The sequence below is a fragment of the Epinephelus lanceolatus genome, chromosome 11 (genome assembly GCF_041903045.1).
Source record: "Epinephelus lanceolatus isolate andai-2023 chromosome 11, ASM4190304v1, whole genome shotgun sequence".
In the NCBI taxonomy this organism is placed as follows: Eukaryota; Metazoa; Chordata; class Actinopteri; order Perciformes; family Serranidae; genus Epinephelus; species Epinephelus lanceolatus.
Window position 1 is genome coordinate 12,473,867 of NC_135744.1, and position 17,375 is coordinate 12,491,241.

The following is a 17,375-nucleotide window of genomic DNA, read 5'->3' on the forward strand; positions in this document are numbered from 1 at the left end:
TTGGCATTTAAAGGGATTAGTTTGGATTCACAAAAGTCACACAATAACACAAATTAACTAACTGATCAAAGCAGCAGTAGACCAGCAGCTCCTGTGTTGAGCCAGCTAAAATGACTGTTTTTGTCAATGGAGTCTGGTGGCTTTGACGAGAGCATATATGGGGAACTGAAGCAGTTAGGGGGTTCCCTGTCGGAACAAGCTGTCTGATGAAAAGGTAAAGCACCAACAACACTCAAGATGTAGCGTACATTTATTCTGAAATAGATTTTTTAGGTGGCTGTTTTTTCTTAATGAAAATGCAGCATATCATATGTTGCACTGTGCACCTCCTGAAGCAGTACTGTTAGAGTGTCGCTTCCTGTAATGAAGCCACGCTCTGGAACTTTCCTTCCTCTCTGCCATGACTCCTCCTTTTTGCAAGTTTCTAACATTGTACAGGCGTGAGTCTGACGCCATTGTTCTGCAATGGGTAACTGTCAGGAAAAACATGCCAGAATTAGTCAGACAATTGAGAACCAGTTCGTAACTGGAACTGGCTCTCGTTCACGTCCACGTCCTTAGTCAATACTTTTTTTTTTACATGTAGAAAATATCTTGCATAGTTAATGATGGATATCTGAAGGTTGTTTTTCAAGTTTTCAGGTGATCACTTGTTTTATTTCCTTTTCAAACAGTATGAAAATCAACTTGCAGACATGTGAAACCAGCCTGTTGTTGTAATCTGTCACAGTGAACCGTCGTGTCTGCTGTTAATCTTGCATGACATTGCAGTGCTGACTTTCACTGATATTGATATTTATTTGGAACAAGACATGAACACACAAACAAGCAGACAGATAGAAAGTAATATTTACAAATAATAAAAGCATAATGTAAAAGAAGTTGTGAATGTATAGTTTACATATCTGAAAAGGAGTGGGAGGAAGTATAAACTTACTAAATCCCACCCTTTCTCTGTAAGTCATTGAGTGACATTAAGTAACGTTAATGTGCACCTTACAGCTGCATTATCACACAACAGTAATGTAACTCTGACAACAAAAACAGACATATTTGCTGAAGTGAAACAAGTTTCAGCAGGTTGATTTTCATACAGTGAAATTAATTCAAATAAGCAACCTGAAACATTCAAATGTAATTCACTGTTGCATGTTTTGCTGACTGGATTTGATGTATTTGTGCAAATCTTCCTACAGCTTTGGACGACATGTCAGATTCAGAATCTGATTCTGAATATCGTACTGACTGGGAAGACTCCAGAGACAGAATGAGTCTAGTGAGTTATTAATTACAATAAGAGCATTTGGCCAATGTATTGTTTTCTGTATGTCACTGATAAATTGTTTTTCTCCTCAGAAACTTATGTCCACAGACAGCACAGTTGTTGCCCTCCGTCCATCAGGTAAGAGACACTTTAACACACCAATCATATTAATATCCAGCTCTACAAAACTATTATGGTGTTGTTATTTGGTATATATTTACTAGTTTATTGACATACTTTAATTATATGATGCCTTTTACATGAGTATTTAATCAAGTATTTACTGGATAACCAACATTACATCTTTGAGGCAAGAATCTTAATGCTTAAAGGGAAATATTGTAATCAATCTAATGTGAAGCATACCTCTATAAATAACAGCTTATACATTGATGTTTGGCAGAAGGGAAACTTCTGTAAGGAATATTAGTGAGCTCAATATGATTGAAGATAAGATCCGTTTTCGACATATTCCATAAACCATTTCATTTCCAAGGTGTTAAAAATAAGTTTAAGATTCTTTTCAAAGTTGCTGAAGTTGATTGATTTTTGCCGTTTTCGAAAAATATATTGCTATGGGTTAAATTATTTATTAAATTAAATAAAATTAAATTAAATTATTTATCACAGGCTACTGGGAAGCAACATGTTTTCACAATTGGTTAAACACTAGTCGACCAGAAAGGTTATTAGTTGGCAAGATCACATTTGCCACTTAGTCACAGAAAAAACAAACAAAACAAAAAAGAAAACAAACTACAGAGGGTTTTATACAGAACGGCAAGGCAGCATAATGGCTTGAAATTCCCGCCTTGAGGAGGCAGTGTAAAGGGAGTACAGTAACCTCTGTGTTGAGACGAGCTCTTACACTGATTGTCAGAATCCGGTCTAGTGAGCTGTCAAAAGGAGAGCCAAGCCAAGCAGGGAGTCACACCTTAATCATGGGAACTAAACATTTTTTTGCCTATATGTTAATCCCCTTGCCTTAGGGTCACCTCAGAAAGTGTGTATAAAATCCTTGCCCTTAGGATGCAGAGCATAAAGGTGGGAGTTATGTCTTTTTTCCATGCTGGATGAAATGCTCCACCATAATCTTACCTGTCCCCTTCTGAAGCGTAAGATTTTTTTCTTCAATTTGGACCTAAATGTGGCTTTCTTCAAGAAAATGAAATGAGAAAATGATGGGACCTGAATATGGAGCATCTATTGCTGGCTGCCTCTTGACATTTGTCCTCTTTTCCCTAAACTAATTTTTTATGCTGCTCCAAGGCAAAATGAATTTTATTTGCTGCATTGTTTTGTTTTTCAGAGGAGGCTTTTGAACGATGGAGCCGTATTCCCGTAGAAACGAGGAGAGATGCTGGACAACGTTTGAAAATTTGTGCCTTCTGGCTCCCTATTCTGCTGCAACGTGAGCCCACCTCTATTGCTCAGTGGGCTGAACAAATAGGTGTAATTGACGCAAAGTAAGTACAATTATGATTGGTATGTGAATATTTTCTTAATCCCCCAATTAATAACACATTGAACCTTTAATGTTTAGACTGTTAAAGAGTTTGTTACTTTGTTCTATTGACAGCGACGAACTGACTTTGAAGCACCTGCGAAAGATTGAAACGCTGGAAGCAATCTTCAGAGCCCTGGAGAGAGGAACTGTAAGTCAACTATGGGTGTTTTTTGGGCCAAATGCACTTTTACATAGCTCTAAGAACCAACCTTTTTATTGTGTCCGTGCAGCAAGAACTAGGAACGATTGTAGTTCTTAGAACACCACTTTGAGGGACCTTTTTCGCACCCAGTAGGTACTCTCTCAGCACAGTGACGTAATTGTACAGTGATTGAACCAGATTCAAGTGTATGTTGATTGGTGGAACGCATAAGCCAATGTAGCAAACGAATTCCTCAGTTTTTTTGGGTGACTAAGTCGTCTCAGAGGGCTTCTTCCACATGACTTCAGGGTCCAACAATGAAGTTCATCGACAGGATGGTTATCTGGTTATCAAATTCCACGATTCCGTCAGTGTTTTATCGCATCATGGAAATCATAGAGCCCAACTGTACCAACTGCCAGCTTACTTTCGTCACTTAAACATTCCTGTTGATGGTACGAATACAAAGACAAAAAAAAACCTTGAAGGGTTGTTGCTCTTGGAGAGTCCCCCAGAAACACTTTATGTAGTAATCAAACTAGTCCTGCAACTATGGAACCAGGGGAACTTAAACTGCAAACAAAAAACAATCTTTTGCATAATAAGGAAAGATAACATTACAGGGTGACCGCCTGAGTATGCAAGTTATCTGAAAAAAAGAGTAAATTGTGTTTGACAGTCATGCTGTTGTTATTTTTGCCATTTTGCAACTTTTGCTTTGGATCTAAACTTATTTATTCTCTGTTTCAGCTGAAAAAGGACCAGTCAAAGCATGTTGTCTGGATAAGCAACATGTTTAACTTGGTAAGTCTGGAAAAAGTGATTGAATACTCTAAAGTTTGCCAACTATTAAAACTAAATGTACTTGAAACAATGGCAGATGCACGGCTGTTTTTTCTTTTTTTTAACCTTTTGGTTAATAGTATAATAGACTTTTTTAATAAGACTCAGATGTGCTCTCAGGTTCTGAAATTTAGCACCAGTTGATTTAACGTGTATCAGTATTTGGTTGTACCGACATAATTCAGTGGGTACCCTTGAAAATGCCACGTTCAGTACCTGACCCTAATGATGATACACAAGCTTTATTCCGCAGGTTGAGTCTGCTTTGCCAGAGTCCACTTTGAAATGTTTTTATTTTAGGATGAACATAAACAGCTGTAATTTTGGTTTTGTCCTTCGTTATTTATTATCAGGATTTGTACATCCGATCTGTAATATTTTCAAGCCAAGGCATTACATTTGGATTATCTGGTGGTAACCATATGTTCAGTTGTGTTGTCTGCGTAGCCATGAAAATGTATACTGTGTTGCTGAATGGAAACGTATTGTAAAATAGGTGGACCCAGTATTGAACCCTGTGGGACACCATATGAAATGTAGCTGTTGGTTAAACAATCAACAGACTTGTTGAGAACAAACACTAATCCATTATTCAATTTAATTCAAAATCTCTGAGATGAGTCCTGTATTTATGGAGCAGAGAAGTTCATACAGTGCTGTGTTTATTTGAGGCTGCAGTTTGTGCTGCTCTTGTACCTGATATTTTATTTTAAATAAATATATATTTTATGCTCTGAGATACACGGACTTTAAATTTAGGAAAAATTAGGCACTTTTATAAGATTGTTTTATTTTCCACTACTCCCTCATTTGCAAAAATAAACACTTGATTTTTTTCCAATGCAAGAAAACTTGAGTGTCAAATTTCATACAACTCCTCAAATACCTACATGTACAGTCACTGCCTCTGTACTGCTCAGTAGAGATATGGTATAGATAAGGTATTCTATGTGACGACTTCATTTGACTTTGTATCACCAGCGTTCCCCCGAGGTTTTGGACGATGCGTTGCAGTGGTTGGAGCGAACAGGAGAACCTGCGATCCGGCGTCGTATCCTGGATCTTGGCCATGCAAACATCTGCTTCACAACTTTGCATGTAATCTTTACAGAGTGTAAGATACATTCACACTACAGTTCACACCTCTAAACCATTCAGTGACGCACCTTTGTGCTTTCTTTTATAAACTCTCAAATTAAATTCCATATTTTACTGCGCAAAAATGTGCAGTGTTTGATAAGCTGTGCTAACACTGAAGGCTAATGTTGATATAGGAGGAAAATGATTTCTAATCTCTGTTGGTGTTGAAGGTAAATTAATACACATTCCTCCTTTGCTTTCAATCAGTTGCTAAGTTTATTCAGGAAATGGGTACAAACTTGGAGAGGACGATGAAGTCACTAACGGCTCGACCATCTGACTATCAAGTAGAGGTAAGCCAACATGATGTGATATTACTCAATGTTTGCTTTAACAGGCACCTGCAGGTCTTTTCTGTAGCTCGATCTTATTTGTTTTTACGTGTTTGAGTGCACACACTGCTGCAGGGGACGGCAACCTTTTTGATATGAAGTGCCATTTTTAATTTCTTGTTATCGGTGTGCCATGGCAACATAACGTCAGTAGAGATGCCTCACTGTTGGACAGATCATCACAGCTTGAATATTTGATTTCATATTATGTTCATCCTAAAATGTTTGTCTTGTACATGTGTGGGAATTAAAAATTGGTTTGTCTTGTTTTTCGTCCAGAAATGTGAAGAAATGAAAAAGAAAGGAAATGATAACTTCCAGAAAAAACAGTATGAAGAAGCCTTGAAGTTTTATTCAAAAGCCGTCAAATTTTAGTAAGTAAATATTTTAATGTTTTAGAAGTGAATTTTACCCAGACATGGAAGTTTTATTTTTTTTTATCTGTGTTCTATTCGATATTCTACTGTGTACAGTAATGCTCTTAAATATTATGACCCTGTCTTTGTGACACTTTGATATTTCTGTTTATGTTGACACTGTCTTTTTAATTGATACAAGAAGGGGATGGAAACACCTCTCAATATTATAAACAATTTAAACACAAGTTTCACAAAGACACTATTCAGTGCAGGGTGATTGTAGTAGATTGTATAGGTGTAACTAATAGACTGGAAAATCTGTGTAACTGAAATTAATTTTTTCTCCATCCAGTCCAGACAACCACATCATTTATGGAAACAGAGCTCTCTGTTATATCCGATGTAACAGATATCTGTAAGTACCACTTATTCCTTCTGTTTGTGAATATTGTAAGTACCCAGTATCAGTAGAAAAGTTAGTGTCACCTCAGAAGATGTGAGTCTGTGCTACAAGTCCCACAAAGGAGTGAACTGTGAGCTGTTGCAAGAAATGTGTTTTACTGCTGGTGTTCGTCAAAGTTCGCTCGACTTAGGAAATGTTTTAACCTAAAGTTGAATTTTTGATTTTTACAGAAAAGCGGTTGGTGATGGGAAACGTGCAACTCTGATTAAACCCCTCTGGGCAAAGGTACTTTATCTCTTTTATGCTCCGGTTACAATAATGTAGGAATGATGGGCACGCAACGGAGAAAATGATCCGACATTTATCTCACAGACATAAATAAATCACACACAAGACATAACATTTTGTGGGGTTTTTATTGTCTTTGCGGTTTATTGTTTCTTATCTGAACTTGACATGATCGAGTAACTGGGCGTGTCTTAGTTCCCCTCTTAGCCCTTTTCATTGTCACGTTCCAGGGAGGAGGTGCTTCCGCCACAAGTCTGGGGTTTGGTTACTCTGTAACTGGCTCTCCTCCTGTAAATATCAGTACAGATTTGCTGTTTACAGTGCAGCATTATCAGGGAAACAGTATGTTGTGTCCGCTGACATGTTGATAGTGAGTTTGTTGCATCCTTTTGTCCTGAAGGTATCCAGGGGAAGACCTCTGTTCATACCAAACATGTTCTCTTTTGTCCCTGGACTCCAGCTGTACTGTACATGTCAGTCAAAAAAACAGTTATGAAGTTATTAACATATGTTTTGTTTGCAGGGTCACTACCGCTACTGTGAGGCTCTGTTCTCTCTGGGAGAATACAAAATGGCCATTGAAGCTAACAAGCTAGCCCGGCTACTGTGTAAGGCCGACCCCGAGGGAACAAAAGACCTGGAGCAGCAACACCAGAAATTCATTGCTGAAATGCCGGAACCCAAAGGTATCTTCACTGCACTCATGTTGTGTTCACAACAGCACTGTAATTCACATTTTTGTAGTCCATCTCAAACAGTACAAGTGCCCGGAAATTGAGATTGTTGCTAGATTAAGAAAGTACTTTGTAACTGGTTTTAAAGTTTTGTAAGAATATGTCTTTTCCTCATGCATCCAAAACCCGACCCTTCAACACAAGATCCGCAGCCTGTCCCAAAACCGCAAATCTTATAATAACCACGCTCTGTTGAAGTTATTCAGTGAGGCGGCACGTTTTAAGTGATCATTTTGGGAAATTTTATATGTGTGAAACTAAGAAATTTATTTTCTAGAATGAAGGTAATTTGGAAAATCCAATTTAACTCTTTTGCTTATTCTCATAATATTGAGTAGCACATCTCCAAAGTTAAGGTGCCTTTTTGTAACACACCTGATCGAAGTGGTTTCAAATTCCAGGTGGCGCAGAAGACAGAGCCGTCACACAAAGTCAGCAGTCACAGGATTAAAAGTGTTAAAACATTGAATTCAGTTACAATTATTTGTGTTCTTTTTCAATATATTATCATTCAACATACAAAATCTGACCTGCATGTTCTTATTAAGGAAAAAAATAATCAAGACAAAATGCAAATACTGAACCTGGTGCAGGACAAACTACACTTTATGCTGCGTCTATACTGCGTCTGCTTCAAATTGAGGTGAATATCTTCAAAGATCAGATCGAGACGTAATCATTGCTTGTCATGGAAAGAAGAAAAAACAGCAAGTTAATCACTAAGCAGGGTGAAGTCATCCTACATAGTTTGTGCCTTCATAAATGAAACCTGTGTCTATGTGCTTTGCTTTCAGTTGTACATCCTAAGAAGACTCACAGTAAAAGGTCCGTGTGCGCTACTTCATTCACATTGTAGAAACATGATTTAAAAATATGATAGACTTATGTATCATATGTTTTGTTTTTTAGACCGGACAGCATCAACAGAGCACATGCAGCTGTTACTAAGACTGATCCACCTCCGCAGAATAAGGTCATTAACTCTTTGTTTATGGTTCGTTTCCTCAGCAATAATTTAACAGGTGCCAACAATTTTAATCACAAACAATGGCTTTATCTGAAGTCTGATGTATTTCAGTGTTGATAATGAACTTGTGTGTTGACAGGTCTCTGAGGTTAAAGTGGAAAAGCAACCAGGTGAGTTTGTTTAAACACTTACTGACTGACCAGATTTTTTTCCCCCATTGATCAGTCGATTGGTAGGTAAAATTTCAGTCGACCAAGATTTTCATTGGTTGACTACAACCCTACTTTCCACAAGTGTCATATTATATTAATATTTGTTAAACAGTTTAAATTGTCGACAACTGAGAAGCTCATTAATAAAGTGTCGGCAGCTTCACAGCTTGATAGTACTCAACAGAAATGCCAAAGATTGATCGGTTGCAGCTTCTTAGATGTGGGGTTTTTCTGCTGTTCTGTGTTTGATATTATTGTGAATTGAATCTTTGGGTTGTTGGTCGACAAAATAAGGCGTTTAAAAATGCTACTTTTGGAAACCATGATGGGCATATTTCATTATGACCCATCATGAAAATAATCATTTACTAGTCCATACCCATTGGTAACTTTGTCACCTTCTACCTATGCCAATACTCAATGCCTATGTGCAGTTTCACATAGATTGACCACGTCAGTGAGTAGGAAAACGTGGGACAGACAGAATGACTGACTGACAGAATGACACACACACAGTTTCCGTGATTATGTACAGCATACCATACCATGACTTAGTCATACCAAAAATTAGAAGAAAAAAAAAACATTCGGCCACAGGGGGAGCCACAGCGATAGGTCGCATTTTAGCCATTTTTAAGCATTTTTCTGCTGTTATAGCGCCACCCAGTTGCCAATTAGAGTTAAATTTCTCCAGTCACCTTGAGGCGTCCTGTTCTACATATCTATCAAGTTTAGTAAAAATCGATACGGCGGTTAGGCCTAGATAAAAAATTAGCTCTCTAGCACCCCCATTTTGTTTGATGGGGTCAATAATGGAGGGGTCCCCTCAGATTATGTGTGGTCATATGCCTACAAAGTTGCGTGGTGATCGGTGAAATCCTTGAGATGTTATACACCTTTATGTGATGAGCCACGCCCTCCGCAATATTCATTGCCTTATAGAAGCTCAGTTTTAGTAAGTTTTCCAACTTTTGCCAAGAGGGAACTTTAGATATTGGTCCCTAGATTATGTTCACCGAGTTTCATGCAGATCGGTCAAACTTCCTAGGAAGAAATCGATTTTAAGTGTTTTTCAAAAAATTCAAAATAGCGGAAACTCTATACAATCGGAAGTTATGTGTTCTTAGGCAAATTTGTTCCTCATGAGGAGAGGCATCTCTGTGCAAAGTTTCATGTCTCTACGACATAGGGGGCATGAGATATGCACATTCAAAGTTTGCAATTTCAATCGGATGCTATAGCGCCCCCCCACACAGACACACCCACAGACACACAGACAGAGTTTTCGTCATTATATAGTAAGATTGTAGCCATACATATTTAGTTTGTTGTCTTATGTTGTTTTTCTTTTTTTTTTTTAATTTTATATACTCTATTAACAAAAATAATGTTATGTTTATGATGTTTCTAATATTCATGCTGATATTTTCTCTCTCTCCAGTAAAAAATGCGCAGTCAGAGGGCAACACAAAAAACTCTAAACTATCAAAGAGGTCAGTGGAAGTACTTTCCTAATATCAGTGTTTTTATAAATGTCTTTGGTTTCACTAGAGAGGACTCCTATTCTTTGTGCCTCAGCTCACTGAGAGAGACAGATTCATTGATGAGGTGGGAGTACTACTAGGTTACCAAAAATGAAGTGGGTATAGTCTCCTATATATTCCAATAGACAGAGCTATTGGCTGATGGGTGGGTATACTGTAAACAGACAGAAAAAGAGGTGGGTACACTGGGTATACCTGCATATACCTGTGTATACCTTTCACTGCACCATTGGTGATGAGCTTGTTTACCATCTGTATGTGAAAACAATTAGCCCCGCCTACCTAGCTCCTACTTGGTGCATGTCTACAAATATTGCCATCGTTAGGCAAATGAAAAAAGTACATCACTTGATTAATTAATATTATGTTAATCATTTAGTGTATATATATAGTATATACTGACGTAAAGGCATTCTCCATTTGATCAGGGTGTATATCTGCTCGCTGATTGAAAATGTTGTGCTTCCAGTGAACTTTCTTCAAAGAATGGGAAAGGAGAGTCCAGCACCACAGCAAAGAAGAAATCAAAGACCAAAAATCCATATGAAGAAGAGGTAAGGCTATGATTATAAATCATGTTGGAAGCTCTGCTTCAGTCATTTGACCAGCATGTTGCATCTGTCCTCAGCCATGAGTGTGATTTTAATGCTTGTAAAGCTTCTCCAGTACAGTGTGTGTCAAAAGAAACCTCTGTTGGGACATTTAGCCTCACAGATTATCAAGCACCGACTCAGTGACGCCGCTCTTTGTCCTGTAATGCAGAAAGATCTTATCAATCTCTGGCACACTTGCTGGATGGGAATATACTGTGTTTTTATCATATCTCAACTTTTTAGCATGTCAGCAATAATCTTCATGTATAAAGCACTTTTCAAAGCAGAGTTACAAAGTGCTTTACAAGGCAACAAATAACACAGACATGAAAACAACAGCTTCTAAAAGAACTGATAAAAATACTTTGGTTTATAAAAACGGAGAAAATAAAAGACTGTTTAAATGATCTTGAAACTCAGATAAAATCAGGAAAGGCTCTCTAATAAAAGTTTTAAGGGGGGAGGTCACTGACTCATCTGACCTGATTTCCTTGGGCAGATTGTTCCAGAGTCTCAGGGCTCTGACAGCAAACACTCTGTCCCCCTTAAGTTTTCAGCTGGGCCTCTGGAACAGACAAAAGACCTCTGCCTGAGGATCTCAAAGTACGTCCTGCCGTGTATGGCACAAAGAGGTCAGAGATATAGCTTGGAGAGAAACCATGAAGACCCTATGGCTCCGATCACACAGAAAATGTTTTGGAGGTTACAAAATGCTCGGCACACCACACTGCCTTTTTTTTCTTCTTCTTTTAGATTAAATGTCACTAGTAAAAACAAAACACTTGCTACGCCGTTTTATTGTTGCCAGGCAACCACCCCATCACGTCCTTACACTAACCTTCCTGTGTAACCAGTTTACTAATTTTATTTTGTTTGGTTGTTTTTCTCACAGTAATCAGTGTGTAGTTGCTGACATGTTGAGGCAGAGGGTACTGTCTGTAGCTCTGGTTGAGGGTGAGAGGCTGTCAGCAGATAAACAGAGATCTGTGTGGGTACATGAGACCCTAAAAAAGAGGCTGGATCATGGGGAGTACCACCAGTTGGTCCAGGAGCTTCTCCTCCATGATGCCCGATATTTTAGGATGACTTAGGGGTAGTTTGACAACCTGTTGTCTATTGTTGGGCCGTATAGCTCTGGGTATCCAGCAAACGCTACCACCAGTTTACCAACTGTAAACTTGTTGTTGTGACCACCACAGAAGGCCCACCTCTCAAATCATCTGATTGGATAATGGGAAAAAAGATGACGAGAAAAGAAATGACGTGGGGTGCTTTTCCACTCTGAGTTTTCAACTCGAGGAGTTCAGAGCGCTCTGGCAAAAAACCCAGGCGCCTAGAGCACTGAATCATGTGGCAGTCGCAACATAAAAACAGCGAACAAAAAGTTTCGCTCTCATTAAAAACAATTACAAAAAGTTGCACAAAGCCTAAAGCTGCTAAAATGCTCTCTGTGAGATGAGGGCCTTAAAAGTTATCAGTAAAATGTTAAAATCTATTCTAAAAGGCACTGGCACCAGTGTGAAGAGGCTAAAACCGGAGTGATGTGATCAGAAGAACAAAAATCATAGCTCTAAAGTCGTACCATCTAAAGCCGTATTCAGTGGAATAACCAGCCTGCTCTGTGATGTGTTTTATCTTTTCAGATTGAGAAGGTGGATGATAAATCAGTTTTGTGTAAAAACTTACGATCGATGGTGCAGGACGCACACTCTGCTCTGACTGACCTCCGCAGCCGCAACGCTGAGCAAGCCTTCAGCCAGGCACTGATCTTACTGGACACCAGTACACCGAAGGTAATTATAACACTGATGTCCAAACAGTAACAAAGCTAAAGACTTTTGTGCCTAAATTCAGTTTTGCAGAATAAAAAAGTTTTGCACATGACATCTGCCTACATTAGGTGCACTACAACTTTTTCATGATGTACATGTATGTACTACTACTTCTTTTGCAATATTTTCACAACATCATGTGCAAACTGCATTTTTCCACCATTTTGGTTCATTTTTGGTGTTGTTCTTATCTTACTTATGTTGTTACTCTAGTAGGCACTGCTTTTTGCTCCTTAAATATGTTATATCTTGTATATTTTGCCTAATACTTAATACTCTGTAGTTTTGAAAACTGGGCCTAGTGTGTGACCTTGACCCAGGGAACCCACTAGGTGTTCTGGTTGCTACTGGTTTGTGAACGTTAATTGTTACTGTAATTGAAACATTCTCTGGCATAAGAATTTTCTTCAGGATAAATACAGTTATATTGAATTGAATTGAATTGAATTGAATTGAATGGTAGGACTCTTAAGTTTGTTCATAAATGTAAATTAAGCTTTCAGAACAACATATATGAACCTTTAGCTGCAGATTTATGATGCTGTGTATTCACATTTGTCCTCTCTGCACTGCCCAGATGACAATACTATTATTAAAAATTTGTTTATTTCCAGCTGGGGAGCTTTTTGTTGTAAGTCACCCTCTTTCTCGCCCTCCATGTTCCCTGTCAGTCTCCACCATCAACTGTCAAAAACAGGGGAAAAAAATCCCCAAATCTTGTGAAAAAAACCTGTGAATTATTTCACTTTTGCTGTGAATCATTTGGGAATAAAGTTCCTGTTCTCTTCACACACACCTACTCAGATGATCTGCTGAAGTTTAAGAACCACATCAGAGCTTACATAAGAATGATCAGTTTTCTTTTTGCTTTCTCAGGAACTTGGACTCTCTACGGTGGATGTGCTGTTGCTGCTGTACGGCCGCGCATCAGCCCTGACAGAAATCGGCCAGCCTGAGGTAACTCATGGATATGTGACGGCCCGTTAGCCCTAAATGTCATTTATTTATATATATATATATATATATATATATATATATATATATATATATATATATATATATATATATATATATATATAGACATGGTGCTCTTTCTGTCAGGCTAAGCTCAAATAAAGATTTAAACCCTGCATATTTACGGTCCTAGAGTTCTGTTTACTCGTGTTAAACTTAGTTTGTTGCTTCAAGTCAATCTGGTTAAAAATGGACAGCATAATGTAAATGATATGTAACATAAGGAACTGTAAGTGAATCTCGTGTGTTGTGTTGTTAAACAGGAACTTGGAGAAGCACAGAGAGTTCTGGAGAAGATCAAATCATTTGAGGAGAGGACGTTTCAGTGTCTGGTTTACTATGCCGTCGGGAGAGTGTATCTCAAAGAAAACAGGTACAATGGCTTCTACTCTCTGTCTGCTGTGTCTGTGTTATTGAGTCACTTTTTTGCTGTTTCAAACATGCGCGTCTCCTCTGCGTCGTCTTCTTCGGACAGGTTTGCAGTTGCTCTGGAGCAGTTTTCAGATTCTCTGCAGACAGTCAAGAATCAAATAACTCCGGGTAAACTCACCTGGCCTTTAACAAAAGAGGTTGTTAAAGAAACACAGCCGGACTATTTCAAGGTAAGTTGACATTGTAGATTTGTGTTTTTGTCGGTTTAGTTGCATGTGAGTGCCTTTAAAAACTATTTACACCCCCTCTGCTGACCGTACAGAATGTAATCAGATTGTTTAAACACTGATTAACAGACTTAAAGATGTAGTAAAAACAAAAATCTACGAATTCAGCTAAATTGCAAATATAATTTTCACCCCGTTTCTATTTAGTGTTCAATGTCCTGCTTTATTTATTTTAATTTTGTACAATAAAATGCAGTTGTTGAATATACTAATTCTTTACTTATATTTTCTTTCTGTCTTTATTTATTTTTTAAAAGGAAATTCTGGAGAGTGCTATAGAGTTATGCAAATTTCCTCCTATTCCTGACGCCATGTGTCGACTTGAGAAATGCCTCGGCCCTTTGAAAGCTGAAATCTACTTCACGGACCCAGATTTTAAGGTGAATGGCAGCCATGAACAACAGCCACAGTTTAGTTAGTCATGAAATGAAACTATCAAGGTTTAATAACAGTGTATATGTGTCTTTTATGCAGGGCTTCATTCAGATATGCTGCTGTCAGAAGTGCGTCGTTGAATACCACATTGCCTGCTGGAAGACCCTCAAGACATCGTGCTTCTCTGAAAAGAATGAAAAGGTACATTTTCCTTGTATTTAATCACGATGAAGTTAAAAGCCACAGCTGTTGCTGTTTCCACCTCCTTCCAGTCTAAGATAATATTTTTGCGTTGCAGGATTTCCTTCGTGAGTCATGTCTGACTCCAGACTGTGTCGGCCAGATCTGTGTCATTAAAATCTTTGGTCCGACAGGCCTGGTGAAGTGCAAGGTGAGATGATTTGATGATGAAGTGTGATCACTGTGCTGATGTATCACAGGATCAGTGCTGACCTGAGTCCTTTCTCTCCTCAGTTTGAAGCTGACATCACCAAACAACCAACTCCAAAGAAACCCAAAATGAATCAGGCATGTACGAGGTGAGTCGAGAACAGATCACACCGCTGACCTCGTGTAAATCATAAACATGTTGTTTATATCGGGGATACATGTATTGATTCTAATGAGTGGCTGCTAGATGTTGAATCACTACATGCTCAACAGAAGTGTTGATCGTTGAGTTGTGATGGCGATATGAAGCGAATCTGGAAAATATTGAAATCAGTCCCTGTTGAACTACACACAGACACAAAACTTTGACACAACTGGTTTGGCTGCTGTTGTTTTCCATTACATCATCATTATGTGATCACACACACAATCACAAATGCTTTTATCTTCACTATCATTTTGTTGCAGACACAAAATTAGGACAATAGGCATTAGTGCAATGTTTGTTTGTATGCATGTCTTTAATGAACATAGTCTAAAGGAAACCATTTTGATCTGTTACTGTGCGCTCACAGTAGAGTTGGTTGATTTCCAGTTTGTCCCACGTATGAGCTTAAAACCAGTTTGATTTAATGCCAAACGGCCGACCCGCTAATAGCCAATATCCGTAACCTGTGCTGACGACTTTGGGGTGCTAAATCCAACTTGTATTGCTTAAGTAATCAGGGATGGGAATCTGGAACCCGTTCCAGTTGAGAAACGATAGCAAATTGGAATCATATGCTTATCAATTCCTTTTTTGAATGCTGGCATGTCTTTCTGAAAATTGCGCGTTGTTTTCGCTGCTGGAAACAAGAAGGATTCTTGGCGGAGAGGAGGAAAGGGTCCATGTCTTTATTTCTGCTCTGTTTATACAGTGTAGACTGTGTTCAGAATCAGTAAGTGAATGGATAAAGAATTGGACTGATTATAGATACCAATGCCATTCTCGATTCTGCTAAAGTCTTTTTGATAGACATCCGTACATTTGACCTTTTTCTTTTTTCACCACATTGGAATCAAAACTCAGTTACAACCAGAGTTGATAAGTAGAATTGGAATTGTATTCAGAATCGATAAAATTCCAGGGATGAAGTTTTTCTGTAGGCCGATGCAGAAGTTAGCATCGCACTGGTTCCCTCATCAAAAAGCCTGTAGTATTTTCCCATTGGATTGTGGATTATTGTAGAAAATAAGCTCTGTGGCAAACAAACGTCTATGATGAAGTCACAAATGAACACCGCCATAGGCTTCATGATTATTGAACCCTAAATTCAATCACCAGAAGTAAAACGCCAATATTAGTCTATAAACAAACTCCACCATAACAAGACTGTGAAGCTGTGTTTGACGCAGCTCGGCGTGATGACGCTCTGTAGTCCCATTTAGCCACTTATTAGCAACCGCCATTTTTGAATTACATAGAAGCTTCAGAGTTTTACAAGTGGGATATTTACTGACATATTGTAGTCGTAGAACAAAACGTTAAAGTCTCTTAGGCTTGTGCTAACCACATACCTAATTTCAGACATCTTACCAAAAACCCACTGGCTTTGAGACAAGGGAACCGGGAGTGGTGAAATGCTAACTCATTTCCAGGTTTAAGAACTCATTCCTTGCGGACTCTGTTGACACTACAGTGATGAAGCCAGGATCGAGGCACTGAATTAACTGCCTTGCTCTCTTTTATTTATTTTCAGTCAGAAGAAGTTAAAATCAAAGGAGGAACACAAGCTCAAGAGGAAGCAGCATAAACAGTCGTTTCAAGAAAAGCAGGCTATCAACGATGAGATTCTGCAGCAGAAAGAAGACTCAGCAACACAGAGTCAACAGAAAGGTACTGCTCCTAACATCGTCAACAAATGTTTCTCTCATTTTTCTAAATGTGTAGCAGAGTCTTGTTAACAGTGAGGAGATGCTAAAGTCTAGGGCTTGGTATCACCAGTAATTTCCTGAATCGATTTGATTTCAATTCTGTTCGATATCGATTGGGGATATTTAAGTTACAGTGTCAAGTTTTGCTGGACTGGGAAAGAGATTCTCAGAGAGCTAATACTGTAAATTTACTATACTGTAAAATGATTTGCCTCGAGGCTTTTTAGTAATGGTTTCATTGCCAATGTTAACTTTATTTTAGCCAAACAAGTGTGATCAGTCACTCTTTGTTCCCACTGTGTTCTCAGCCTGGTTGCTGTACAGGGATCGAGTTCTTCTGCAGATCAGCCAGAACATGGAGCTGCTGAGAGAGGAGAAGGGCCTCCACGTGTCAGCCCTGATCGGGAGTCTGAAGCCGTGGCTGGAGCTGGACTCGTCGAGGGGGAACCAGGTAGCCGTGAAGATACTGAACTGGCAGCAGGAGCCGCTGGAGACTCTAAGTCAGGCTGTTGAGCTGCTACTGGAGAGGAAGAACCGGGTTTGGGCCCGTGTTCTGATCCAAGTACTCAGTAGCTGTCTGGATATAAATCCTAAACTCAACAAGTGGGCGTGCCAGCTCAACAGTGCAGGTCAGTGTTTCTCATGTCACTCTGAAATATGTGAGTTCTCAGAGATCAAGTGATTAAAGGACGTGTGACACAAAACATGGAAGGAACATTGTGGAAGTGGGACGCAGTGGGGGTGTGTCACTGAAGTGTTTGTCCAGAGTTCAACAATTTGGAATCGGCGTACAGTGATATTATTGTTCTTTCCTTCAACCATGTATATTTTAACAGAGATAAAAACAGTATAATCCAATTTTA

At 38.8% G+C, this 17,375-nt stretch overlaps 1 protein-coding gene across 2 annotated transcripts in view; it reads left to right on the top strand.

The window, feature by feature from the left end:
• ttc3 (tetratricopeptide repeat domain 3) overlaps positions 1-17,375 on the top strand; it is a 39,041-nt gene that overhangs the window by 4,866 nt on the left and 16,800 nt on the right. For both annotated transcript variants that reach the window (XM_033639743.2, XM_078172278.1), the window contains exons 2-27: positions 1,197-1,276; positions 1,357-1,402; positions 2,574-2,730; positions 2,844-2,919; positions 3,664-3,717; positions 4,738-4,870; positions 5,104-5,189; positions 5,508-5,602; positions 5,940-6,002; positions 6,221-6,275; positions 6,802-6,964; positions 7,807-7,837; positions 7,922-7,985; positions 8,119-8,149; positions 9,633-9,684; positions 10,205-10,289; positions 11,972-12,121; positions 13,037-13,117; positions 13,438-13,547; positions 13,650-13,776; positions 14,091-14,213; positions 14,308-14,409; positions 14,507-14,599; positions 14,683-14,747; positions 16,338-16,474; positions 16,821-17,141. In XM_033639743.2, the coding sequence (XP_033495634.2) occupies positions 1,208-1,276; positions 1,357-1,402; positions 2,574-2,730; positions 2,844-2,919; positions 3,664-3,717; positions 4,738-4,870; positions 5,104-5,189; positions 5,508-5,602; positions 5,940-6,002; positions 6,221-6,275; positions 6,802-6,964; positions 7,807-7,837; positions 7,922-7,985; positions 8,119-8,149; positions 9,633-9,684; positions 10,205-10,289; positions 11,972-12,121; positions 13,037-13,117; positions 13,438-13,547; positions 13,650-13,776; positions 14,091-14,213; positions 14,308-14,409; positions 14,507-14,599; positions 14,683-14,747; positions 16,338-16,474; positions 16,821-17,141 (2,569 nt within the window). In that variant the 5' untranslated portion in view covers positions 1,197-1,207. The remainder of the gene's footprint in view (positions 1-1,196; positions 1,277-1,356; positions 1,403-2,573; positions 2,731-2,843; positions 2,920-3,663; positions 3,718-4,737; positions 4,871-5,103; positions 5,190-5,507; positions 5,603-5,939; positions 6,003-6,220; positions 6,276-6,801; positions 6,965-7,806; positions 7,838-7,921; positions 7,986-8,118; positions 8,150-9,632; positions 9,685-10,204; positions 10,290-11,971; positions 12,122-13,036; positions 13,118-13,437; positions 13,548-13,649; positions 13,777-14,090; positions 14,214-14,307; positions 14,410-14,506; positions 14,600-14,682; positions 14,748-16,337; positions 16,475-16,820; positions 17,142-17,375) is intronic.